Raw genomic sequence first — 27721 nt, 5'->3', positions numbered from 1 at the left:
ACACTTCCATCAGGCCATTCCTTTGTAATGGTGAAGGGATATAGGTAATAAGATTGCCAGTTCCTGATCCAAACAGAGCTCCTTGGTGTTATGATGTTCTTTTCCTGTCTTTTCTGGGCTGGGCTGGGCTAGAGAGTACTTGTGGGTGAGGTAACTGTGGGATAACCAGCCTCATAGAACCAACATGCTTAAGTCTAATTGATGCATGAAGAGGTTAACACCATAGAGTAAGCTGTCCTGCCAGGCTTAGCTAAGTCACTCCCTTCACCTTGGGAGGAAGGTTATCAAGCCTATTGTTCCCCTTCAGTAAGCTTGTTGTTCTTGCTTAGTTGCATGGCTCTCACAAGCCGTTCTTAAGTTCCTATACCAATAATGTAGGAACTTTCACTACTTTGTAACCGCTAAGTTTTACTGCCTGTGCAACCTATTCTGAAGCACATGAATCTGACCTTTGGAGAGTTTGTAAGTCAACCCTTGTTTTAAACCTTTTGTAAGGCTTCTACATTAACCCTTGTTTTAACTTACCTCACGTGTGGTATTTTTCTACGCTGGGGGAGAGGGAAGCTCTGGAAGGAATTTTACCTTGATGCATATTTTGTGATTTTAAATCTCTGCTGGGGTTCTCTCACCAATGAGTACTTACCCCAAACCTGGATCTTGGCATCCAGGGAATTTTCCTTTCTATATCATTTTTCTTTTGAACCAACAGTAACTCGGATCACAGCACTGCAATGATGAAAAGTCCTGTAGTTCCCTACCACACCATTTAAAGACAAATGAGCTTCATTCCAAAGTGGAATCCCAGCCATGATAAAAAATATGGGGGTGGAAATGTTCCATATTGGCTATGGTGAGAAATATGCTTGAACTGTATTTTCTTAGCCAACTCTCACTCTGTTCCAGCTGAACACATCCACAGCTTGTTTGATTTACCATAGAATGAGACATTAGAACTTCTATACTATCCAATTTCCTATTTCTGATCCAAAATAATCTCCTTTATGAGTCTTCAAAGCTGTGTGATAGGGAACTACAGCTTTTTTCATCATGGCAGAGTGCTTTATTGACTGAGTCCCTGAAGACCTCCTCCCTGCCTTGCAGGCTTTCCCCCACCTGCCTTGGGAGAGTGGGGCCCTGACTGACTCCAGCTGGGGGGCGGTTATTGGGGTTATTGATATTCTTTGTATCTTTATTTTAGATTTTTCTCATGATTTATGTGGAATTAGTTCAATTTGGTTGTGAAATTTTTGATATGTTATTGTTTATGGCCACTTATAATTATGTAATTTTTTGTATGTTGCAAGCCACCTTGACCATGGTTCTAACTTTGGAAAGGCGGCTTGCAAATGGATGGATGATTTTCTGTAGATCTGGATGATGTTTTAGTAGATTCCACGTCTGCTTGTTTTCTGCTGCTAGGCCAGACACTCTGTATGTTAAATCAGCTGTTCCTATTTATGATTATATATGTCTGACGCTCCATTTTTTCATCTGAAATATAATTGAAATGCTGGTGATGGTTTCTAGATCCCAACTGAATATGAAGCTACTAGTGCTACCTGCCCTGGGAACATTTTCCTATATAAAAGGATGATGTGATTTTCCTTGAAAAGCTATGACTGAATGTCACTTTGAGATCCCAGCATGGGAGGTGTGCCATCATCGTGTGTCCATGGTGGGGCCAGCAGCAGGTTAGCATCTAGGGCAGCCCTAGAGTCTGCTTGTATCCGTGTCTCTTAAACACAGCACAAGTCGTCTTGTTCCACAACGCAGGCTGATGCAGAAGTTAGCAATTAACTAAAGGAATTTCTGAGGAGGAGGAGAGTGCAGGATGGCTCTGAGGGGCAGCACAAGACTCTTTAGACTTTGCTCCTATCCCGTGTATAAAGGACACCTTGTGTTTCACCAGCCACTTTGCCTTCGAGGGAAGCGTGGATGTAGGGAGTGACCTTGAGCCCTGGGTGGCCTACCTGAAGCAGGTAAGGGAACAAGTAGGGACAGGAGTCTAGGGAAGCACTAAGGGACCAAGGCTGAGGCAACCTGGGACAACCAGCCAACCAAGAAGGGCACCTTCACCAGGCATGGTGAATCCAAGCCACTCTAAAATAGGCTCTTGGCCCTCTGATACACTGAAACCCAGAATGTCTCATAGGATGACCAGCACAATGCCAGGCAGGACTTCACTAGTTATATCCATACCAGGCTGAACCCATCTGACCTTTTGGATAGTGTGGTTTCTCTCTCAAACTGCTGAAACCTCAGGTAGGGACTCTTTTCTGTTAGCCTTGAAAGTAATACGGAACTGTTGTTGTTGTTTAGTTGTTTAGTCGTGTCCGACTCTTTGTGACCCCATGGACCAGAGCATGCCAGGCACTCCTGTCTTCAATACAGAACTAGCCTGAAGCAAATGCTATGCAAATGATTGCGAGAGTATTCTGTGTCCCGGGGGGGGGGGACGGGACGGGACCTATTTGATCAAGAGCCATGCCTTCTTGCTGCATCTGGGTGAAGCAGCTGGCACTTACTTGCAAGCAAGACCCTTGTTTATGACCTATATCTGTTCAGATTGGCAGGCAATGATGTTACCTTATGGAAGAGAGAGTCCAGTCCAATGCCGCCGACCTACAGGAGGAGGAAGGGTCTTACGGGCACCACCGTATTCCTACTGCCCCAGCCCCCAAGGTACTTAGCACGGGTGATGACTCCTGCACCTGACTGTTCATCATACAGCACACTTGATGAGCCTGACCTCTTATTCACTCTCTTATTCACTCTGCCTTCTTCTTATCTTCCATCTCTCTTCTGGAAGTACTGGGGGTTTGCTTGTTTTCTGTACAGTTAGCTCTCAAATAGAGCTGTGTCTAGTCTACTTATTGCTAAAACAAAAGGACTCCAGGCAGAAGCCACAGCAGGTGCAAGGACGACAGCAGCTCACCTGTGGGAAGGGATAAATATGGTACTTCCACAACCTTGTGTCCTCCAGATATTTGTTAGACTCCAACTCCCAACCACCCCAGTCAACATGGCCAGTGGTAATAAGAGTTACAATCCAACAAAATCTGGAGGACACTAGGATAGTCTGTTACTTTGGGTATTACATTTTCCTGGGGAGGTATTGGGGCACTTAAATATGGCACTGAAGATGACCTTTTTTGGGGGAGATGCTGGCCTATCATGGGATGGTGCAGCAGGATTTCTTTCTGCTGGATCCTTTTTGGTTGATTAGTTCCAAGGATAGTCTTCAGAGATGCTACTAGTTTCTCTGTGAACTGCTTTACTCACAACAGGATATCCTGACCTGGGACACAAGTTAGTAATCCACATCTTTCTCCATAGCTCTACAGAGGATCCCTGACCCTAGAGCATATCTGTTCCCCACAGTCAGTACTGTGAGTCATCTGGACCATGAGTACCTTTGCCCAGGTTCTCCTGGGAAGTTGTCTGAAACTATGGAGAAGTATGAACTGGACACTCATTCCTCCAAGCCATGGAAGAGCCCCCACGCAGGCTTGGATGAAGGGCAGAAACCAGGTAAAGGAAATATGCACAGGGGTCTGCTAAACATAAGCAGCTGTACTGGAGCTCCCTCCATTATTCAGGCTGTTTATTTATTATTGCAAGTAGGGAACATGGGGCCCTCCAGATGTTGTCAAACTGCAACTCTCTATATTTGCAAAAATAATTTTAAAAACCCCAAAACATCTCACATCACCCGTGATTGTTGGCCATCTTATTTATTTTTTATATTTTTAAAATTGAATTTAGATACTGCCATATACCTGGAGGTCTCAGGGCTGTTCATCTTGGGTGAGGATGTTGGGATTCAGAGTACAACACCAGCTGGAGGGCCAAGGCTTCCCCACCCTTGTTTTAAATATGTATGCTCAATTTTAAAAACAACCTTTTTTCCAAAGCAGTTTACAAGGAGTAAAACTGATTAAATACAAAATGTGTTCTGTATAATGTTACATCCTGTTAACATTAAAACCAAAGAAGACAGCATAAAGGGGGTAGAAATTAAGAGGAAGCATGGCAGACCTCCCCTGGCAGTGTATTCCGCAACTGTGATGCCACCATTACTAAGGCCCTGTCAGTATCTGCATATCTCATAACCTGGGTGAGTTCACATAGGCAGAGGCGGTCCAAAAGCTATCCCTGCCCTTTTATCTACCTGGAGGGCATGCTCCAGCAGGGCACATCTGAGAAATAGTACAAAAGAGGAGAGCTAGCCAAGTTGCCAAAGGGCACTGAGGTGCAAAGTCAGGATTGCGAAAGTCACAACTTCTCCATGTACAGTGGTACCTCAGGTTGCAGACGCTTCAGGTTACAGACTCTGCTAACCCAGAAATAGTACCTCGGGTTAAGAACTTTGCTTCAGGATGAGAACAGAAATCGTGCTCCGGTGGCACGGCGGCAGCAGGAGGCCCCATTAGCTAAAGTGGTGCTTCAGGTTAAGAACAGTTTCAGGTTAAGAATGGACCTCCAGAACGAATTAAGTTCTTAACCCGAGGTACCATTGTATCTTTCCAAGAAGGTATCAACTAGATCAGGGGTAGCAAACATAGTACCCTCCAGATATTGTTGGACTCCAGCTCTCATCAGCCCCGGCCATCAGAGGTGATGGGAAATGAAGTCCAGCAACATCCAGAGGTCACCATGTTAACTTCTGAACTAGCTCAAGGGTAGCTATCAAATTCCATCATGGGGAACCTCTCTAAATCCAGAAGTTGGTAGTGAAGGTGGGGTGGAGGGGAGAGGTTTGTTTTCCTAGGGAGAAATTAAGGGCCTCGTCAAACAATGTTCTGTTAGTCAACGAATGTATTCTGATTTATTGGGCGGGATCCAGATCTCTTCCTTCAAGCTAATATTGTTGCAGTGTGATATGATGTTATCCTGAGATTCAAGCAGAATTGTTTTGCGTAGGGGGTCCCCCGTCCCAACAGCTACAGTCTCTGTACACTAGGGTTGCCATATCTTGAAGAGCAAAAAAGAGCCGCTGCCAGACCAAGCCACGGAAAGAGGTGCACAGGGCTGCTGCTGCACCCACACACCTCTTTCTCTGGCTCAGGCTGGCAGCAGCCACAGATTGCAGAGCAGCCCAAGCCCAAGCCCAAGCTGCTGCCAGCCCAAGTGGAGGCAGGACCCCAGCTCTGAGCTGATCTTTGCTGCTATGCCCTCACTCCACTGTGGCACTTTGACTTCCAGGGCGCAGTGCCTTCCCGGGCATGCACATGCCCCCCAACCCCCAAATACCCTCCCAAACCCAGATATTTCCTTTAAAATGTAAAAATCCGCCCAGATGGGCATGTTGCCCCCTCCCCAAAAGAGTACATGTCCTGGTTTTCCCGGACGTATGGCAACCCTACTGTAGGCTAATGGCACTGCTGTATGTAAAGTGTTTGTAGCTGTTGCACAAATAACATTCTGGGTTCTGGGTTCCTGTTGAATGCTGCCTATAACATCATTGGCAACAACTCTTTCCGCCCATGCCTCTGCCATTCCATAACCTTAAAAGTGCTTTAGATGCTGCGTCCTCCTCCACAATGCAAATCCAGCATGAGAGTACTTATGTAGAACACACATTATAGACAATCACCAGCATGGCTTCCCTACGGCAATGCCTTGCTATTTTGTCATTGATTGAATTTTAATTATTCCTTTTGCTACAAATGTTCAAAGGCATTCTTTTTTGCTGCACGTATGCAGTGTAAGTGAACCCATCTTACAAGCACAGATAATTGCCCAGCTGCCTTTGCAAAGTCCATTGTTGCTAAACCCACAATGTTTAAGAAGTCTGTGAAAAGGGAATGAGGGCTGTTGCGTGCGTTCAAGTAAGGGTGCTGGCAAAACTGAATGTCCCTGCTTAAATGCTTTTGTGCAGGATTGAGGGGGAATGAGTTCCATGTGCTTTGATCCTGTGAGCTACTGCTGCAGCTCCCTTGCCCTGCTCAAGATACCAGAAATTGACCTCAGGGCAAGGGCAGTGACTGCTGCTCCCTAGGCTTCACTAGAAGTTCACAAAAAGTTTGACCTGTTGCAAACATTTGCTTTCAGGGTGAGCTGCAGGATGCTTGTGCATTCACAAAGGGAACTTTGTGAACCCCTCCAGATAAGCCACAGCCACATTCTTCCTTGTGTCTCCATGATCTTTCACTTAGTCTTCACTGCCTGGCCAGAATATAGAAATATGGGAATCTTCCTTATACCAGATCAGACTCTTTCTCTGTTTAGCCTAGTATTCCAGGCATCTTCAACCTTTCAGATCCAGGGCCCACTTTTAACCCAAGCAAGAATTTGCGTGGTGCTAGTGCTCCTGTTGTGACCCATCTTGTACTAGTGGGTCCTGACCTACCACTTGAATTCCAGTGGACTCTACTGTTACCGGCGATGGCTTTCAAAGAGTCTCAGGCAGATGTTTTGCACAGCACCTGCATCACTTGACGTCACCACCTTGCTGATGCTAAGCAGATCTAGGTCTGGTTAGTACCTAGAGATGTGACTGCCTGGGAGCCACCTTGGGTGCCATGTACATCCCCTCAGGTGACATGATGGAAGAAAGGTGGAATGTAAACGTTGGACATGAAGAAGAAGACAGCAATGAAGAAGACAACACACCTTGTACAGCAGGGATGGATAAGTTGTGTCCTTTCCCATGTTTGGACTACAACACCCATCATCCCTGACCACTGGCCATGCTGACTGGTGAGAACTGGAGTCCATTGCAGGGCCATTGGTCTCTCTATCCCTGGCCTGCACTACTGCTGTTTTGCAGGAGATTACTGGTTTGGTTGCTTCCACACTAGCTTTCTCCAGCATTGCTGTCCAGTCACTCAGTTTTTATGAAGTATCCAGATGGTGAAATTGTCAGCTCATTGCATTCCAGTGTTTCTCACTTGATTTGTTTTTGCTGCTATTATTATAACAATAATATAAGCACCAGCCTGTCTAGAGCTTTTCGGGGATACCTTTAACTGAGCACTTCCTGTTGAAAGGCTCAGCATGAATTATTAATTCCAGGCGTACCCGGTAAAGCTTTCAGCAATGAATATCCCTCCCCCCCCCTTTTTTTGCTTGCTTATCTTAATTGCCCCAATACTACCCTACATTCCCGAGTTGGAGGGCACGAAAAAGGCTTAAATTATTAATACCTTTTTGAATTTAAATTTTCTGTTGTGAAATAGTGCTATTTCTCTAAAGAAATAATGGAGAAATCAGTAATCAAAGCCTCCCTCACTAGTCCCCAGGTACAGAAACTGATATTGAGGCAATTAAGAGAAACTATTCAAGGGGCAATAAACAAAGTATTTGTTGCTAATCCACACCTCTAGCAATAAAACGGGCTGACTCTACACAAGCAGCAAACGTTTAATTAACAGTAGTGGCAATATCTGCTGAACGGGAATTAGCTGTGAATAAACATTATAAGAAGGTCTCTTGGCCATAAGATGCGGCACTGATGAGTAATATTGAGCTGTAATAAGTGCTTGTGCGTACCTCCCTTTTAATTTCCCTTGTAGTGAAGTGCAGAAAAGTAATGCCTCAACAGCACTCAAGAGCCCAAGTGTGGTAGCCACCATTATGCTTTGAGTTTCAAACAACAGGCAGAAAAAAAGAAGTCTTGTTTACATCCTTTTTCAGTAAATGGGTTGCACCTTGGATTCTGTGTGTTCATCCTGATCACAGGCCCCTGTCCTTAACAGACGAAGCTTCAAGGAGGAGGCCCTCCCATTTACGTATCAGCAGAACGGACTCCAGCCATCACCTCAATGGTACAGGGCAAGGTGCAATGGGAGGGAGGCGTGGCAAGTTGCTATGGAGACCCTGCCGCGTCTTCCTGTCAGAGAGAGGGCCCTGGGTGTCATGTGACATGGAAGCAGCACTCCTGCCATGTCTGCCAGGGGCCTTCCTGAGGAGAGGACGGGGAGGAGACCGCCAAGGAGCCCTCCCTGGTGGCTCCTGACATGGGAACTAACGTGCAGACCAGCAGCGCAGGAGGAGGGTGCTGTAAACAGGTTCTGTTCTAGAGCTGAGGCCTTGGGCCAGGGGGAGAGCCACATCCATGGGCAGACGCAGGAAACCCGTGGCTCTCCAGAGACAGTTGGACTACAGCTCTCTATTCCCTGACTATGGGTCTTGCTGGCTGGGGCTGATGGGAGGTTCCCAATATCAGGAGGGCCTCAGGTTCCCCAGCCCTACCCTTGGGCAAGAGGGCAGTGACCACTTCTGGTGGGCTAGGCATACTATGCTACTTGGGCAAAATTGTAATCCGTAATAATAATAATTTTATTATTTGTAACCCACCCATCTGGCTGGGTTGCCCCAGCCACTCTGTACCAGGTTCTGCAGGATTAGGGTGACCATAAACCATAGCCCAAAGATACAACTGTGTTCACAGGGACTTAATTTTCTCTGAGGAACAGCCTAAGGCTACCACCTCAAATAAGCCCCTTCCCCCAGAAGGTTGTGACACCAAGGGACAAGTGACTCACCCATCCTTGATTTCTGGCCCCTCTACCATCAGTTCCAGGACTGCAGGAGCAGAAACAATGATAGGCCCAGAGCTGCAGGGCTCATTTAGAAGCCTAAGGTCTCGCTTCCCTCAAGGCTTGGGTAGAGGAGGAGACGAGGACAAGTCACTAGCACATGCTCTGGATTAAGGTGCTGGAAGAAGGTGGGGCAGCTGGGGTCTCAGTCTCTGCCTATGAATTGCTGGTGCAACAGCTTCTCACTCAGCTTTGCTGACCCAGCCCTGCATTTGCCTTCTCTTCTAGCTCCTTCCCAGCTTTAGCCATCAAATATTTTAGAACATAAATAGAGGAGTGTCATCCCCCCCCCACCCTCCCATTTTGTATCTAACTCAGCCATCTTGTGCCTTGGTATACTGTGCTGGTACTGGCTGAATACCTGGCATAAGCTTCATCCACAGCTGCTGGTGAAATTATCATTACTTACATGGCCAGTTTAAAGCATGATTCTAGGGCAGGGATGGAGAACCTGTGGTCCTCTAAGATGTTGTTGGATTTCAATTCCCACCAACCCCAGCTGGCATTGTCAATGGTCAGGGATGGTGGGAGCAACCTTTGAAGAGCCACAGGTTCCCCAACCCTGTTTCTAGGAACTAACCCAGTTCCCTCCTTTCCCCCCAAGACTTCAGCTTCCATAATAATAATAATAATAATAATAATAATAATTTATTATTTATACCCCACCCATCTGGCTGGGCTTCCCCAGCCACTCTGGGCGGCTTCCAAAAAAATATTAAAATACTGTAATACATCAAACATTAAAAGCTTCTCTAAACAGGGCTGCCTTCAGATGTCTTCTAAAAGTCTGATAGTTGTTGTTCTCTTTGACATCTGGTGGGAGGGCGTTCCACAGGGAGGGCATATTATTAATCTTGCTGTTGCAGTTTGCCTCGTAGCTCATTGGCTATTTAGCATTTAATCACTATATAATTAGAAATGTGGACACAACTTGATTTTTTGTCTTCTAGTATCAGGAGAAGTGAGACTGAGCTATGCTTGTGCAAGAACAAAAAATAGCACAGAATATCTGAGAAGCTCCCCAGATACAAACAAAGCAGTTGGGGACATTTTCACAATCACATACTGTTCCTCCATGTACTGTATGTTAAGTCTTAAGCTTTTTTCCTCAGCCAGTATGACCAAACTGCCAACTGCTTATGTGTGTGAACTTTCATTTCAGATTATAAAATCTGTGGGTCATTCGAACCTGCTAGATAACACAGTGTGCAATGAGTCAATACTTTAATGTTGACTATTACTTCTTTTAAGGCAGTGGTGGGATTCTGTGGCCTTCTAAATGCTGTAGGACTCTCAACTCCCATCAGCCCCAAACACCATGGCTAATAGTCACAGGGATTATGGGAGTTGAAGTCAAACAACATCTGGCTGGCCACAACTTCTCCATCCCTGTTTCAAGAAAGCAGTCTTAATTCGGAGCATGTCCCACTGAAGTCAGTGAGACACTTCTGAGTAAACTGGCGTACAATAGGGTTGCATATTATAGGATGCAGCTGAGGAAATAAATAAGTTCAACTAGCTACCGTTATGTCTGTTATCTTAATCAAGCTGATAAGGACTTTCACCATCACCCTTAACTCTGGCCTAACGAATATCCTAACATTCACCATTAAACCCAAAATAAACAGAAGATGTGAGCATTTGTAAAAGTCAAAACCAGGGTCAGAATGCCTGAAGGGTATTGTGTGCAAAGCCATAGATACAACTTCATCATGAATCAGTAATGATTCCCTGCTTGTTAGACTTGATGTGAGACATCAAGGCTGTGTAACAGTGACAACAACACACAATCTGTTTCCAGCTGATAAATATTGAGAGAGAACATTTCCCACAGAGAAGTCTCCCTTGAGAGAAACAGCTGAGGCATAGGATTGTGCAAACTAGCTCAAACCTTTGATGACCCCCCATCTCTCTCACACTGCCCTTCGGTCAGAGTTAAGGTGGTCACGTTGTGTTAGGACGCACTTCCTTTGCATTGTTCTCAGTTGCCCATGCTGGCTGCGTGGGTGCCTGAAGGATTGCAGTTCCCACTTCTGTCCATTTCCCTGCTGTGAAGCACTCAGCATTTATAGAAAGATGATTGGCAGGTTCCTTACTGTTACTAAGCAACCCACACTGGAGTTGAAATGAAATGGGTTTGTTTTTAGAACTGGAATGCCAGTCTGACTAAATGATGCCTCTCCTCCACCTCCCTCTTAGTGCAGATTGGGGCACAAGCTGACCTGGTGGTCATTTTGTGCTTTTGCTTTGTACCTTTCCTCGTTATTTTTTTGTATTCTAGTTACAGGGACTGAAAAAAATCTCCCTGCAGCGATTCAGGGCTCATCCAGACTTCCTGTTGTGCCATGTTTTCCAGGCTCAGGTCCGGAATTTAAATCTCCATGTCCACGTGTTTGGCTTTTCTTTCCCCCTCGACACTTTCCCTGGGAAAACTCACATTTTACTTGTGAATCGGAGCAATTGGCAATCTTCAGTGGAAGCTCAAGTCTCACCCACACTTCTGTTTATCTTGTGCCTAGAAAGCATGTGTCCGAGTGGGTTTCCTGTGCTTGTCTCCTTTCCAAGAAAAAAACTCACTCTTTAGCAATATATCAGAACAAATGGCAATCCAGGAAATACCTGAATTGCCCTTTGCTCTGATGGAGTGCTATAGAGTGGTTTCCCCCCCAGGCAAAAGCAGCTGGACAAGAGGAAGTGTGGAGAAGCCCTAGGTGTGGGGAAACAAGGGAATAATTGGTGGGTGCAGGGGACTTGAGAGGCTTCATTTGACCAAGATAATCTCTAACCTAATGTCTATTGTTCCATTGCAGCGCTTGGAAGATGGGCAAGGACCAAATCCATCCTCATCTCCATTCTCAAGGTGCCTCTGATGTTTGGCTTTTTGTACCTGTTTGTGTGCTCCCTTGATCTGCTGAGCTCTGCTTTCCAGTTGGCAGGAGGTGAGGGTCACAATGTATGCCTGTCTCCCCTTCCTCCCTTCCTTTCTCTATAGGGTCCATGGGAATGAAGCTGCTTGATTGCCTTCCCTTTGGTCTTATTGCTTCCACTTCCTGCCTTTCTCTGGAACTGGAGTAGGTCCTGCTGAATCCAGGCTATTGCAAAAGAGCCTGAGGTCAACAGCATGGCGAGGGAGAACTGTTTTCTCATTGCTCCCATGGCTAAAGATTGCCAATTCTGGACCCCTTCATCCAGATGTGCTTTTCTTGATGGGGAGTCCAGAATCCTCAGAATCTCTTTCAAAAACAAGCTATTTTGTTTGGAACATTTATTTAGTTGTCTAGCGCAACTAGAAAATGACTCATCCAAATAGGAAGCATTTCTGGTTTGCTTTGTCTTGCTGCTTTACAAGCTGCATTTAAATTGTGGTAGGTACATCTGCTACATTTTGTAAGTGGCTCAAGGAAAATTCTGTCTTGCTTTGTAGGCCCTACTTGTCAATGTTAGTATTTCATGCCTCCGATGCTGCAGATGTGATTGGTGTAATTCACATGCCTGTCTGGGAAGAGTGTGGGAACAGAAGACAGTCTTATTTCTTCTGCTATGTGTACTGTTACACTGTACTTTTGCTTTTGCTTTTGTTCTGTCTGTTCCCTTGGAGCTGGAAAGCATGCAATGATTCTTTTGTTGGTATGTAGCGTGTAAATAAATACATAGCTCTACAATGTCTCGTTCTTCTTGCTGTGTTACGCCAGAAGATTAGTGTGAATATATCAGTTGATGTATGTCGCTGAAGCGCACTGGAGAAGAAGGGGAATACCTTTTCCAGAGCTGCGCATACCGTAGGAACGCTCGGGGGGCGTTCGGGGGCTGCAGGGGCACCCCAGGGTTTTTTTCCAATAGTCAACCCCACCTCTCAGTCCTGAAATGTATTGTCATACCACTTTGTGTTCTCAGTTCAGCGTCTATCGGGGGCAGCGCAATATCTCATTATCCTTGTACTGCATTCTCCTCTTCTTTGGCGATCTCTCGTAGCCAAGTAGAATTGTCTTCCATTAATATGGTCTTAACAGTGTATCCATAGGTGACTGGGGAGGCCAATTCTGGATCTGCACATCCTTCCACAGTGGGGACATAGGTTTTCAGGCAGGAGTTGATCATGGTGAGAGTTTGCCAAATGTGCCTTCCTCTTAGCTCATTTCTCCCTTTCAGCCTGAGTAAGTGCTTCTTCAAAGTCCATGACATCTTTGGTAGAGGCTATTCTCCAATTGGAGAGCTCGCAGGCCAGTGTTTCCCAGTTGTCGGTGTTTATACTACATTTTTTTAGATTTGCCTTGAGAGCGTTTTTAAACCTCTTTTGTCTTGTCCACCAGCATTACGCTTTCCATTCTTAAGTTGGGAATAGAGTAGCTGCTTTGGAAGACGATAATCAGGCAACCAAACAACATGACCAGTCCAACGAATGTTGAAGAATCATTGCTTTGACACTGGTGATCGTTGCTTCTTCTAATACACTGACATTAATTTGCCTGTCTTACCAAGTGATAGTAATTTTTTTGGGAGACACCTGAATCCCAAAATGGTTTTAGACCTTCTATATTGCATTATACCACATTTCATGATTATAGAGTTAGTGATATTTCAAAATGTGCTCGCAGCAGAATGTTAGAGGCTCAGACCCCCAAAAACATATTGCAAGAGGCCTCCAGTGACCAAGCATGGCTTTTGTTCTCTGCACAGCTCCTGCTTGTGCCTCCCATAACTCTACTTCTTCCTGATGTTTTGGTCCTGTTATCCCTTGTTCTTGATCAATTTACATTTCACAGGAGAGGCCCTCTGTCTCTTGAGAAAGGTTATCTTGCTTGGCCTTCTAATAAAGTCACTTAGGTTTACTTCTATATCAGGGACCTGCTACCAAATACTACTGGATAGCATCATATTCTCCTTTCCACTACCTCATTTCACTGCCTCTCTATAGTTGGCTCCTTTGTGCTTGCCTTCCCATCTATGCTGTTGGCAGGGCTGAGCATGGGGGAGTAGAAATCTGGTTTTGAATCAGGTTACATTTGTATCCCATTCAGTTGCAGGGAGGGGGACCCATGTGGACTCGTAGGGTGGAAGGCTGGGTGGCCAATGGTAGGTGGAGCCTAAGCCAACGACTGGTGGAACAACTAATTCTACTTTTGCCCCCTCCTCCTCCTCCTCCCTGCTGAATTATGCAAGGGCAACACTGGGACAAAGGAGGAGGCAGCTGACAGCCAAGGGCACCCCCTGGCTGGATGTAATCAAGAAGGCAGGCAGGTGGGGGCTGGCTGAGGGGCAGACTGAAGTTGGTGAGGCACTGCTTGCCTGGGTGGAAAATGAAGAAAGATGTGTGGCGTAGGCAGAAAGCTCTGCCTTTTGCATGGCTGCTATGTAGCCTACTGTACAAAGTTAAGAGTCACATCCAGTGCTCTACCCACTTTGGCCTCTGGCCCCACCAACCACTGGCATGTGGCCTCTGGAAGGTCCCCCACAAGGGAATGTGGCCCTTGGTCTGCAAAAGGTTCCCATTCATGGTCAATCTGGAGAAGCATGAACAACCTTCCACTTACATGTTTCCTTCCTTAGTGAAAAGCAGCTAAAGTTGGGAGTGGAAGAATGCCAGGGAGGAGGGGCTTGCTTAAGGATTTCAATTCCAGCCAGCTTGTTGCTGCTAGAAATCCCTTCCCCAATTTGTGAGCAAATGTGGAAACATTTGGGTCTTACCAAGCGCTCACTCACAGACTTCTGTCTTCTGCCCCATAGGTAAAGTAGCCGGGGACATTATCAATGACAACGCCATCCTCTCCAACCCAGTGGCAGGGCTTGTGGTGGGAATCTTGGTCACCGTCCTGGTTCAGAGCTCCAGCACCTCCAGCTCCATCATCGTCAGCATGGTCTCCTCGGGGCGTGAGTCATTCTGGCAAATATCAGTGTAGAAGGGAGGGGATGTTTCTGGAGGTGTGGCTTCATGTGGGTGCAAGAGAAATTAGGTTGCATGCTCCCCGCTACTCCATTCCCTCATTTGATTCTTGTATGTCTACTGGCATCACTGTAGCCATCAATTTGCCTTGGCAGCATTTTCATACTTTGCTGTTATCACAAGGTATCTTTGAATTTGGCTGGGAGTGGGAGATGGATGAAATCTGAGTGGGATGTGTGCAAGGCTGAGGAGGAAGGGAGAAGAAGACAGCACAGGTTGGGGCACCAAAGAGAGGTTGTTTGCTTGAAACCTCACTCGGTTTCTGGTGCCCCAGATGGGGTACGGAGTCAGAGTACCCAGAAGGCACTGCCCTTGCCCTTTCCTTCTTAGTGCTGGAGGTACGTTCCGCCATCCCCATCATCATGGGTTCCAACATTGGCACTTCAGTCACCAACACCATTGTGGCACTGATGCAGGCCGGTGACAGAGATGAATTTAAGAGGTGAGTGTTGTGGTGGGCATGCGACGGGAGCAACCAGTGGGGTTGTTTAAAAGTGGAGATTGGTGTGTGCTGCATCTATGGGGTATTTTAGAGAGAAAGCCAGTTGTAGTGCAGCTGACAGAGATGAGTGAAGACCAGGAATTAGGAGGGGATCAGAGGCGCTTGGAAACTTTACGGTGACTGAAGCTCCTGAGGCCCATAGGAACTGACTGGGGCAGTGAGGAACAAGACCATCTTAACAAGGGAGTAACCGTACCTTCGACTGACTGGGTAGGCCGAGTAGACAGACAAAGATCTGGAGTGGATGGGTGGATTGGAGAGAGATTTGGCCATGCAGAGGGAAATCGTTTGGCAACACAATGGCAACATGAAGTATCTGATATTTGGACCATTGCCCAGTTGAGACCATCCCCATCATTCTCATCCCCGCACTGCTACAGTTCACATCAATGATGGCTTCTCTACTGCCTTTCAGAGCCTTTGCAGGGGCCACCTTACATGACTGCTTCAACTGGTTGTCAGTACTGGTTTTGCTGCCTCTTGAAGTGGCCAGTGGCTATCTGCACTACCTCACCACGGTGACTGTGGCAACTCTCAACTTCCCCAGTGGACAGGATGCTCCAGAGCTTCTGAAAGTAATCACAAAGCCCTTCACTAGTCTTATTATCCAGGTGTGTGTTGTTGGCAAGTCGTGCGTGGTCTCTTTGGGCTTTGTCATAAAGGAAATAGCCACCTCCTCATGCTTGGGACCCTGGCCATGTCCTTATCCTCCATTCTACCTTCCAGTTCTCTCTCTAGGTGGTGAGTGTCAGGAGCCTAGCCTTTGTCTACATCTAAGGACTGTGGATCTGTTGGTCTCTGTGAAGTTCATACCTTCAATAAATTGTGGGGCTACTGAAAGATAATTATTTGGCTACTGGTAAAGGGTCAATGTCCAAGATGCTGTAAAGCAAAGTAGGAAAAGGGATTTGGTAGCCAATAGTTGAGGGGGAAATGGGGACCCAAGCAAGTCCTGCTTTACTCACTTCAGGTCACAACTCATGCAATGGGAGAACTGTTATGGTACAAGAGATTGTGATGGGGACAGCCATGGCAGGGGAAAGCCCAGGCAGGTGTAGCAGTCAGTTCCCTAAGAACCCAGCTCAATTCCATAGCTTCAAGCTGATATAAAAATTGCTAGTCTGTTTGTCCAGGATTTCTAAAGAGAACATAAATTTCCAGACACTCTATGCCAGGGGTCTGCTTCTCCTTCTTTTCCTTTTATGGGAAACTTTGGGCTCTCTGTCTCCCATCCCTGACAGCATTTCCATTATCTTTCCCCCTGTTCCCACAGCTGGATAAGTCAGTGATCACTGGCATTGCTACAGGTGATGAGAGTTTGCAAAACAAGAGTCTGATCAAGGTGTGGTGTAAAGCATCAGCTCCACAGGTGAGAGTTCAGGGTGTGTGTGGCCGGGGTGATGCGATGGGAGGGCTAGAAGCAGTAGGGGCTGAGTATCAGAATGTGCTGATGGTCCTGGCAGAAGACTTCAAGTCAGCGACTCAACTGCACAGTCCAGAAATTGATCAATGAGACACCTTTGGGAATTTTGGAGAACGGAGTGTGAACAATTTCCATTTCTGTGCAGGGTTGGAAAGCAAGGTTGCACAAATCCTAGGGCACAATTGTGCTTTTTGGAGACAACAAAGCAGGAATGTTGGGGTGTGAGAGATGACATTGACCCGGTTCGCAGATCCCATTAAACCACCGTTAAAATTAAGCCATGGTTTAATGTGCTGGTTCACAGTGTTGAAATCACAGGAGCTTCACTTCTCCCCTGCTCCTGCTGCTACCGTCCCCAGGAAACAAGCCATGATTTGACTTGTCATGTTTTCTTAAGCCAGTGGTGTCCAAACTTTATTCAAAGAGGGCCAACCAAAGTTGTTGAGCTTTTTTTAAGATTTAAGTTGTGGAGGTTTTTTTTTAGGATTTTACCCCAGGAAATAAAATGCCACAGGGGCTGGTAACGGACTTTGGACATGCCTTCAACCCAAGGACTATGGTCACAGTGCTTAGCCAAAAAGACTGGACTTATGTGGGATGTTAGCGCAAGCACACAGAAACATTATGGACAGACATGGGAGACAATGCATTAAAATGATCATTATGCATTGCTATCCATTAAGAGCCATGAACAATTAAGTGTCATTTTAAGGATTAATTGATCACTGATGCGAGGTTGACAGGATTTAGAGGTTTTACTAGTGGGTTATCTAGAGGCTCTTTGAAATAAGGCAAGTACTGTGGTGGAAGCCTGACAAAGGAAGGATGATTGGTGTTGGAATTAGCATTTTAGTATTCTTTTGCCTGCTTGAAATAAGTCGGAATGCACAAAGGAAGTAATTTAGGATGGCTAACTGAAATGGCTAAACAGAGACACCAAATATTAACTATAGAACAACAAGGCCCTTTCTGTGTCAGCATGGGTGACAAAGCGCCTGCATGCGGCTGATGCCTCCCTCCCTTTTTCTACAGATTTCTTCCTTGAGCTCTAGAGGAAGCTTCCTGAACTGCAGCTCCCGTGCCCTATGCAGCCTGGACAGTGCTGGGAACCTCAGCAGGGCTGTGAAAGAGAAATGTAAGAACTGCCAACCCCAGGCAGCAGGACCCTGTTAGAAATGGCAGCTGTACCTGTGCCGTTCCTGTGAAGGCGGCAAGGGAGAATCATGACTTAGGGCAAGAGGAATTGGATTGTTCCTAATGTACTCTCTGCATCTTGCTCCTTCACCTAGGCCATCACCTATTTGTGGACACCTCTCTGCCAGACTTGGCTGTGGGTCTCCTGCTGCTGGCTGCCTCACTGATTATGCTGTGCACCTGCCTGATCATGCTGGTCAAGATGCTCAACTCTGTGCTCAAAGGCCATGTGGCCAAAGCAATCCAGAAGGTCATCAACACAGGTAGGCTGGCTGAAACCAGGCCCAGAGAGAACTCCTGGCTCCCTCAGTGGATACCCAGCCGTGAGCCAAAGGGTGTGGATTCTAGTGGAGACTCTCTGGGTTCCAGGCCACCAGAAGTTCACTGACTGGGTTCTCGTGGCTGAAGCTATCTGTGGATCTCAGTCTTTCCTCCTTGTTTCTGGGCAGATCTGCCATCCCCTTTTGGCTGGGTTGCTGGCTACTTCGCCATGCTTGTTGGTGCTGGAATGACCTTTATTGTACAGAGCAGCTCAGTCTTCACTTCAGCAATCACGCCACTTATCGGTAAGTCAGCATTTTACTCTGGTTCCATGGGCAAGATAGAAGGGATGTGTGTGTTTACACAAAAGGAAACTAAAATGGCCAGACTGACAATAAAGCCTATAAGTCCCGTCTCTCCCACTCGGCCTCTTATGAGGAAGTGGGTCTTCGGATACCTGAATATCACTAACCCAATATAAGCATTTAGAAAGACCAAGGTGTTGCTGTAACTTCTGCTAAACAGTAAGTGATGGTGCTGTGAAGCATAGCTAGCTCTGGAATCCCTCAGGAAGAAGATGTCATGAGTAATAGCAGAATATGTCTCGAGGCGCTCTTGCAGTGGCATAAAGGCCAGGTCTTTAAAAAGGAATGTTCCCCATTGCCTGTTATCTTGAGTGACTGTTGAGGGGAAAGAAAGTGCTGTTTTCCTGATGGTTTTCTCTCTTTTTTCTTCTTCTTCTGCGGCGCAGGCCTTGAGCTGATTAGCTTGGAACGTGCTTATCCACTCACCCTTGGTTCCAACATCGGAACAACCACCACAGCTATCCTAGCTGCCCTGGCAAGTCCAGGAGACAAGATGGCCAGTGCCTTCCAGGTGAGCAGATGCCCTCTCCCTACTTGGTTAGGGTGGAATTACTTTAGAAGAGCATACCTTCCAAGCCAAAGGGGGGGTGTGTGTTATGTATACATACACACATATGCATTATATACACAAATGCTGCCAAACAGAATCCACCTTGCACAGTTTGTGCATCCCAGGTCAAATATGGCTGATTTCAGCAATACCCTTCTGGTCTTTTATGTATTTCTGTCTACTGCAAATGCAAATGCAATGGACCTCTGTTTGGGAAAACGGCAGTATAGAGAAGCAAGCAAGCAAGCAAGCAAGCAAGCAAGCAAACAAACAAACAAACAAACAAACACAGTTTGTCATGACCGCATTGATCTTGGAAGGCCCTGGGTTATTATTATTTATTACATTTATATCCCACCTTTCTTCCAAGGAGCTCAGGGTGGCATATGTAGTTCTCCCTCACCCCATTTACCCTCACAACAACCCTGTGAGGTCAGTTAGACTGAAAGACTGTGGCCAACCCAAGGTCAACCATTGACCTTCATGGTTGAATGTGAATTTCCACTCTTGTCTGTCAGATGTCAATCCGGCACTCTGGCCGCTGCACCACACTGGCTCTTAAAACATGAAGTGGCCCATGGGGAAAGCGGGATTATCTTCTTTACATGCCCTACCTGTTTCAGCCTGGCATGCCATCATTTCTCAGTCTTGCCTCCAGGATGGTTGCTATGTTTCTGTTTTCCCCTCCTCAGATTGCTCTTTGCCATTTCTTCTTCAACATCTCTGGAATCTTACTGTGGTATCCCTTGCCTTGCACCCGTCTGCCCATTCAGATGGCCAGAGCGCTAGGTGAGCAGACGGCCAAATACCGCTGGTTTGCCGTCTTCTACCTACTCACCTGCTTCCTGCTGTTGCCGTTGCTGGTTTTTGGACTCTCCATGGCAGGATGGCAGGTCCTGGTGGGCGTGGCAGCCCCTTTCCTATGCCTCCTGGCTTGTGTGGCCTTTGTCAACGTCATGCAGTCACGAAGTCCCGGCCGACTGCCCCGGTGGCTCCAGAGCTGGGACTTCCTGCCGTACTGGATGCACTCCTTGCAACCCATGGATGAGCTGATCACTAGGGCCACACTGTGTTGCGCTGGTCGTCGCTCAAGCAGCCAAGAGGAACAGAGTGATTTATCTCCTCAGATTAAAGCCAGTCTCTCAATCACTTCCTTAGAGGAATTGTCACTACCACCAAGGCCCTCTCCTCGACTAAATTTACCAGCAGTGCAAAATGCTACCCACCTGTAACCTGTGTTGGAACATCGCCCCATTGCTGCCTGCAGATAGTGCTGCTCAGCAGAAAAGCAATGGTAGACCTGACCTCTGAAAACAAAGTGCACCTGCCACCATGTAGGGAAGGGTGTGTGTGTGTGTGTGTGTGTGTGTGTGTGTGTTGAGCTGCAGTGCTGGTGGCTTCATGTGTGACTCTAGCTGTATGACTGCCATGTGTGTATCTGTCTTCCAGCCATTGTGGATTCTTCTGCCACTGTGTATGACCCGGTATTGAGTGAGTGAGTGAGTGAGTGAGTGTGTGTGTGTGTGTGTGTGTGTGTGTGTCTATAAATGAGCATTCAACTGTGGCTTGCATCCATGAGTACAAAATTCAGCCTTTGCAACTGTGTTTGTGTCTCTCAAGGTGAGGGTGTTTTGTGTGCAGTGCATTAGATGCCCTGCCATGAGTTGGTTTGGGAAGTTGAGCAAGGTCTAAGCTTGGGATGTTCTGCATGGAGACAGCAGGGAAGTTCTTCCTATAGCAGCACTGGGGATTATCCTGTGAAGTATTTTTCAGGATGTGCCACACATTTGCAATATATTAAACATAATTATGTAGTGGTGCTTGGAGATCATTCTCCACCCTCCTCTCCTGACAATATGGTGCCAATAGCCTCTTTGTGACCCCTTGTCTCTCTATGACGGGGGTTCTAGACACTGCTTTAGTAAATATCATCTTTAATTTTAAAAAATTGTTTAGAAGTTTTAAGAAAAGTATTGCTACCTCCCCATTCACATTGCTTTTATATCTGCAGATGAGTTCCGAACAATTTTCTAGGTGGACTATCAGGGTTCAGTAGGATGCGAATGGGATGAGATAAGTGGCTTGAAGGGGCTTCTTTCCATGTATCTTTTGTTGTATGACTTCTTGCTTTCAGTCAAAGTGCAAACCAAAGTTTCGTGGTTCAAATAAAAATCCAGATTGGGAAGAGCTTGATGTTTATTATTTACAAAATTTGGTGCACTATTATCTTTGTCACACACACACACACACACACACACACACACACAGACACACACCCCAACTCACCCAATGTATAGCAAAGTTGTATAATGCAGATCAACAGCTAGCAGTCAGCAAAAAGAAATTGCACATAAAACAGAAGCCATTTCTTACATATTTTTGAAAAAAAACCCCAAGTCCTGTGTTGTTAAAGAGAATATGAACACCTAAGAAAGTGCTGCCTTGGATGAGAAACCTGGCATGTGATGTGGGCAAATTCTCTGTTTGAGGTTGTCATCAAAATGCTTCTTTTGAGTTCTGAAGCCTGACCCATACTGCCTTAGGAAAATGTACACACAAGGATAAATTAGGAATGCCTGTGGGTTTTTTTTAATGCTTCTAATTGTTCTATACCTCACTAAATAAATTTCTTTTCATTGAAATTTCAGAACTGGCTGTGTGGTTGAGTGTCTTTTAGACTAATTTGAGTTGTTCCAGGCACCTGCATTTTTTCTTCTTTAGATGTTCCCATGCCCCTTTTTCACACGTACCATGTGCTCTCCTCAAGAGAATCAGTCTAAGCCACCTACCCACTTCATCACATACCCTTATATCACCACCGAATAGCCAAGGTTCCTTCTCTTTTTGCGGTCTCCGGCACTGGCAGCATCTTTGAACTGCAGTCCTATGATTCAGAAATGCATTTTCCTGTTGTTCCATTTGATTGTTCAGGTAGGGTTTCCAAAGGTAAATGTCAAAAATAATGGATGCTTTGGAGCTGTAGCTTTTGTGTTTGCTCTTTATGACAGCTATGACTATGAGTGCCATAGTAAAAGGAACATCTATTATAATCTTATGTGTCCCCACTCCCCCAACTGATGGGATGTTCCAAGGGTGCCATTACTTGATTTGGCTTCCTTTGGAGGAGAAAGAGCACTTTGAGGGCTGGTTCAGACAGAATGGGAAAGTATGTGAATGAGCCACAGTATGTCTCACACTTGTGTGCTCTCCATCTCTCATTCCCATAAGGAGATAAGAAAAGTCTGCTTCCAGTTTAAAACTAACCACAGTTTTCTGTCTGAACTTGGGAAACTGTAGTTTGTTTAAACTATGGTCAGTGAGAACAAGCCAGGATCATAATGTGGTTTGTGATAAATTGTAAGTTTGCTTTTTTAATTTGGAAGTCATTCGGTATTGCAGTTAGTTTTAAAAAGTGGAAACTTCTGATCTCTTCAGTCACAGAAAAGGAGGAAAGGAAAGAGGAAAGTCTGCAGAAGCTCGCCTCCACTTGTTCATGTCCAAACTAGGCCATGATGCTTTTATAATATTTGCTTTATTTATAAATATGCAAGCAGATAATAAGTGGAGGTAAAGTGGTGCACTGTCAGAAACTAAGCTATAGTTTGGCTTAGTATTATGTCTGAACCCAGGCTTGTTGTTTGTCTCACTTCAGACAAATGATGAGCTGTAACCAAGGTTTGTTCTTGGCTTACCACTTGTTGCTTGTTTGTTTGTTTGTTTGTTTGTTTGTTTGTTTGTTTGTTTGCTTGACTTAAATCCCTAAAATAACCTAAGGAAGTTTACATAAGGGAAATTTCCCATCCCCTTCTCACCCTTATAACCGCTTTTGAAGGGCAAGGGTCCCTCCTTGGTCAGTATGGGCTAAGACCAGGGCTTTATGCAGCTGGAACTTGCCAGAACTTATGGTAGTTCTGGCACCTCTTAGGTGGGCGCCATTGCCATTATAAGAGAACAAAGGTTCTTGGTGAGTTTAGGCACAGCTTTTTCTAGAAAAATAGTGCTGGCTAAGGTGGCTAAGGCATAGTGGTGGTGGGAAACTTTGCTTCTTTGAATTCCCTTGTTTAATTTATCATAGGATTTGAGTCTGAGCAGTGCCTCAATTTCTCAGCGGTTCCACCTGCACCCCAGCCCATAATGTTCAAGAGGTTCCCAGATACTCCAAGCAATTTTTCAGGAAGATGCAGAAAGAGGGCATGAAAGTTTCCTTCCATGAGCTTCCTTACCTTAGGATCCATGCCAGTATTATTAATTGCTTGTGGAGCAGTTCTGGGAAAATCAATATTTAATGCAGAGTATGAATAATTCCATGAGATCTTCTGCCTTGCGGATACTCCATGGAACAGTTGCTATAAATTGCTCAGACTCTTGGCAGACAGCTCTTTAAAATGCTTACCTGTGTGTTTATGTGTGTCATATTTTAAGTTTTAACTTAAAAATCCCTAATTTGGGGCTGATCGTGCATAGTTTACAATGCCCCAGACTGCATCTTTTGGGAAGGAGGAACAGACATGGCCACTGGATGGCAATGCTGAGCTGAACAGAGCTTGGAACAGAGTTTTAGCTCTGCATTGAGCAGGCAAAAAGACTTGGGATTCATGGCGTGACTCCCAGAAGAGCCCAGGTGGGCTTCTAGCCACCCAGTGAGAAAGAACTGAGCCGTTTCAGGTCCCTGTCTTTCTTTATAAAGATGGAAGAGCATTGGCTCGGAAGAACAATGGCGTTCCAGCAGAATTTAGGAGAGAAAGATTTCCATGTCTACTTAACTTCAGCTAGTGGCTGATCATCAGGAACCTCTGCACCTGGAGCCTTTAAATGAACCATTTCATAGGTAAGCATAGGAATATGTGGTAGACTAATTAAAATGGTGCATCTGAGCATGTTTGGAGTTCCTTTTTCTCATTACTGAGTAACCGCAGCCACAAATGCAGAGACACACTAACTGCAGGTTCAGGGTTGGTTTCCAGTGCTGGATATACGGGTTAGTTTGCATTCTATGGTGGTTCTAAAAGAAAAGACAGTGGTGTATGAAGAGCTACTGACTGGGAATTCTTCTTCTTCATTAAATCTCTGTGTACAATAATATATTCACCGTGTACAATAACATATTCACACTATACAAATACATTTTTTAAAAATAAGCCAATTATACACCTGTGATGGAGACATTATAAATAGTAAATTATTTTATTTTATCCTTTCTTACATTTGCTTAGGCTTTATTATAATGTCATCTGCTCCATTCCCAGCTATCCCAAATCCTCTTTTTCACAATTCACCATTGTTACACAACCACTACGTTCTTTGTAATTTCCATATTTCTTTCCATTCTTGCCTGTTTGTCACTTGGTCCCATAACTTACAGTTCCCAAGCCTCTGCGAACCTGGTCCTTGTTATCTTGTTAAAAATAGACATCACTTGGGACTTTTCTCCAGCTATCACCCCTGACCACTGGCCAAGCTGGCTGGGACAGATGGGAGTTGGAGTCCAACAACATCTGGGGTAGGGAACTACAACTCCCTTCTTCCCTGACCATTGCCCATGCTGGCTGGGGTTGGTTGGGGAGTTGTCATTCAACAGCAGCCAGAAGCCACCAAGATTGGGAAGGCTGTATTGGGACAGTAAAGAAGAAAGAGAAACATCATCTGCCCTGGCACAGGTGAGAGCTTTACTGGATGGTTGTCCACTATCACTGGTGGAACCTCTACAAGGAACTTCCCCTCTGGTGGCTCATGGAAAAAGCTGGGACCCTCTCTGTCAGTAGACTCAGAGGTTAAGTCGCACCAGATCAGCTGGATATATGCCTGAGTTTTAAAAGTTTAGGATCTGGGTTGTAGGCGGCTATGCACAGCCCTTCCCCAGCCGTTTCCTCCTTGTGTGTGCACGCCTGCCAGGTGCTCTGAGCCTGGGTGAGGGAGGCAAGCTCCCTCTCCTGGGCTCTTAGTGTTGGCAGCAAGCAGCCTCTCCCACCAGCTGGAGCTGGCTGGGCGCCTGTAGGCCAGCCAGCCAGCACTGCCTGCCCCTCCCTTCCCTCCCCCCAAGGGATCTGCTCAGAGGCCGGATGCAAAGAGGCTCAGAGCTGGAACAGCTCTGCCGGGCTTCACACCACTGCAGGGAGAGGGAAGAATCAGCAGGCAAGAAGAAAGGGGTGTACTCTGCACATACCCACCGCTTTGCCTTGGACATGCTTAGTATCAAGTGGAAGCCAAGGGATTGAGGCCATCTGTGGACTGTTCTCTGAGGGAACTGGGCATCTTCTAGATCTGCTGCCTGGAGGCACTAGATTTACCTATTTGCCCTGAACTGCGCTGAAATCCACTATAGTGTTCCATGGGACATCACACTTTGAGATCTACCATGCCTCACTGGAACTTGTCGTTTTGCTTTAGTGTCTGATGTGCTGCGCCAGGATCTGTTGGGCCTTCCCACTGCTGTGCTGTTGAGCCCCACAAGGTAGGATGGTGCCAGGTGAGACGAAGGCTGCTGGGCCCGTCCTTTTCTGGACCTGTGACCATGAAACAGAGCCTTGTGAGTAGGCCCGGGTGAGACTTGGGAGCCTGTGAACCTTGCACAGGTAGCTTTGGGCACCCCCATGGCCTGGTCTGGGGATGCATGGTATGGAGCCACAGCAAAATGGATCTGGCAATCAGAGTGACCAGGCACCCGCTGAGCTCCCGCACTCGCCTCTTGGCATGGCACTCATCCTGGTGGCCGTGCTGGTCATGGCACTTGTGACCCTACTGGGGAATGTGTTGGTAGTGCTGGCTGTGTACACCAGCCGGGCCCTTCGGGCCCCGCAGAACCTCTTCCTGGTGTCTCTGGCTGTGGCAGACATCCTGGTGGCCACCCTTGTCATCCCCTTTTCCTTGGCCAATGAGGTCATGGGCTACTGGTGCTTTGGCGGCTTTTGGTGCAGCCTCTACCTGTCGCTGGACGTTCTCTTCTGCACCGCCTCCATCATGCACCTCTGCGCCATCAGCCTGGATCGGTACTGGGCCGTCACCCGCGCTGCCCGGTACAACCTCAAAAGGAGTCCCCGGAGGGTCAAGTGCATGATTGGGGCTGTCTGGGCCATTTCTGCCTTGGTGTCCTTGCCACCGCTTTTCAAGTCAACACACCAGGACCAGCTGTGCTTGCTGCACGACGACACCTGGTACGTGCTGGCCTCTTGCACTGCCTCCTTCTATGCCCCCTGCCTCATCATGGTTGCTGTCTACTGCCGGATCTACCACGTGGCCAGGCACAGGAACTCGGTGGTCATTGCTGCGAGACGTGTCTCCTACCCCAACCTTATCACTGCAGCCAAGTGCGACGCCCGCAGAGTGAGCACTCAGCACCCTGGGGAAGCGCAGAATGCAGGCTTGGAGCACGGCCAGCTTCCCCACCCCCAGCCTAGCTTGCCCCGGCTCTCTCGGCAGTGGAGGGCAGAAGAGATTGGCAACAGTGCCAGGTCACAGAGGACCCCCAGGCTTTCCTGGTCAGTTCCCTCTAGCCGGCAGCAGCGCAGGAGCAGGGACATGTCCGTCTCCACCAACCGGCTGGTGCAGGCAAGAGAACGCCGGTTCACCTTTGTCCTGGCTTTCATCATTGGGGCTTTCGTGCTCTGCTGGTTCCCGTTCTTCTTCACATACAGCCTCGAGTCCGTGCTCGGGGAAGGCTGCTGCATCTCCAAGCCTCTCTTCAAGTTCTTCTTCTGGATTGGCTACTGCAACAGCAGCTTCAACCCCATCATCTACACCGTCTTCAACCGGGATTTCCGGAGGGCCTTCCAGCAACTTCTCTCCCGTGCCGACCCACTTACATGCAGGAAGTGAGGACTCTTCTGCTAGAGGGCTGTTTAGGGAGGTGGAGAGAGGTGTTGGCGTGCAGGCTGGGGTTCTGGGGCCTGTGTACGAAACATCATCCTGAGGCAACAGGTGGAGGCTGATGAGCGGGATAATATCGCTGCTGGTTTTGTGCTGAAAAAGCTCCTGTTAAAGTGGTAAATCTGTGGCATGAGTGGCACAGGCAGCCAGACATTTGTGACATGAAGGGCTGGTGGGCCTGGTTATGGCACAGAGAGTCAGGCTTACACATGCCCTGCCTACCTCTCCTGTACTGTGCTGCTAGCCTGCTTACCAGTCCAATAGGCCAGAGGCCAAGCACTGGTGCATTGAGGGACAGGAGTAGACTGCTTATGGGGCAGTGGAGTAGTGGTAACTTCTGAAGTGCAGGTGTGCTGTTCCTGGCAACCCCTCACAGCCATGCACAACACTGTATAACAGAAATTAATTTTTGGCCGAGGCTGACATTTTGGCCTCAGTACCTCGCCAGCTTCTTCAACCTCTCCATCTGCTCCTTCATTTAAGATATCCAGTCTGATGAAGGGTTCTAGTGGACTCAAGAGCTTGCTTATCATCTTGTGACATTTGGTTGGTTATTTAAAAAAGGGACTTTGACTTTTTTCAAAAATAAAAGTGTTGGCTTAACTCTTAATCATGCATTTGAAATGAAATCTACCTCTTCCTCTGCTTGGTTTATTTAGTAGGTAGCTGCATTTTGTGGGAGGCAGGGGGAGTGTACACAGAAGATTGGCAAATGGCACCCCAGTGATGACATCATCATTCTGGCAATAGCATAAGGGGTGTAGACTTCATATTTGCCCATCCCTGCTGCACTGCTCCGAAACAGTGGTACTACTACTTTCAACTTACCTTATGGCAGACCTGCTAAAACATTTGCCCATCATCACAGTAAATTAAGCAGATGTGAGCTCTGCATTCTGCTACCTTGGTTTAGGACTGCCAAGTTACAGATCCCGACAACCATAGAGTTGTTCATGAATCCCTGAAATACGCTCTCTATTCCCAAAAGAGTTCTAGCCCACAAAAGCTTTGCTGCGCACCTTTCTCCCAGCTGCTCTGCGGAGAGGAAAAGGGTAAGGTCTGCCTTGGAGGAGATTCCG

General features: G+C 46.7%; 2 protein-coding genes across 6 annotated transcripts; both read left to right on the top strand.

Moving 5' to 3' along the window:
• Window positions 1-1884: 1884 nt before the first annotated feature.
• Window positions 1885-20966, top strand: SLC34A1 (solute carrier family 34 member 1). 5 transcript variants are annotated; one of them, XM_080995509.1, is made up of 14 exons: window positions 1915-1979; window positions 2153-2262; window positions 2566-2682; window positions 3337-3531; window positions 11354-11482; window positions 14268-14411; window positions 14815-14926; window positions 15402-15597; window positions 16260-16355; window positions 17442-17544; window positions 17699-17866; window positions 18053-18169; window positions 18616-18740; window positions 19472-20966. In XM_080995509.1, the coding sequence occupies exons 3-14, from the start codon at window positions 2577-2579 to the stop codon at window positions 20009-20011; spliced, it is 2031 nt and encodes a 676-aa protein (XP_080851635.1). In that variant the 5' UTR covers window positions 1915-1979; window positions 2153-2262; window positions 2566-2576; the 3' UTR covers window positions 20012-20966. The 5 variants fall into 5 exon arrangements, with proteins under 5 accessions (XP_080851634.1, XP_080851635.1, XP_080851636.1 ...); XM_080995508.1 differs by lacking the exon at window positions 2153-2262 and having other exon boundaries at window positions 1885-1979; XM_080995510.1 differs by lacking the exons at window positions 1915-1979; window positions 2153-2262; window positions 2566-2682; window positions 3337-3531 and adding an exon at window positions 7086-7999.
• Window positions 20967-24826: 3860 nt separating this feature from the next.
• LOC308472097 (alpha-2Da adrenergic receptor-like) lies at window positions 24827-27252 on the top strand. Its single transcript, XM_080996587.1, has one exon. It carries the CDS (start codon window positions 25386-25388, stop codon window positions 26589-26591), a length of 1206 nt encoding a protein of 401 aa, XP_080852713.1. The 5' UTR covers window positions 24827-25385; the 3' UTR covers window positions 26592-27252.
• The last annotated feature ends 469 nt before the right edge of the window (window positions 27253-27721 follow it).

This window comes from Podarcis pityusensis (assembly GCF_964106645.2).
Source record: "Podarcis pityusensis genome assembly, chromosome: 2".
NCBI lineage: Eukaryota > Metazoa > Chordata > Lepidosauria > Squamata > Lacertidae > Podarcis > Podarcis pityusensis.
The sequence above is the reverse complement of the archived record's forward strand: the minus strand, read 5'-3'. Positions and strand labels throughout refer to the sequence as shown.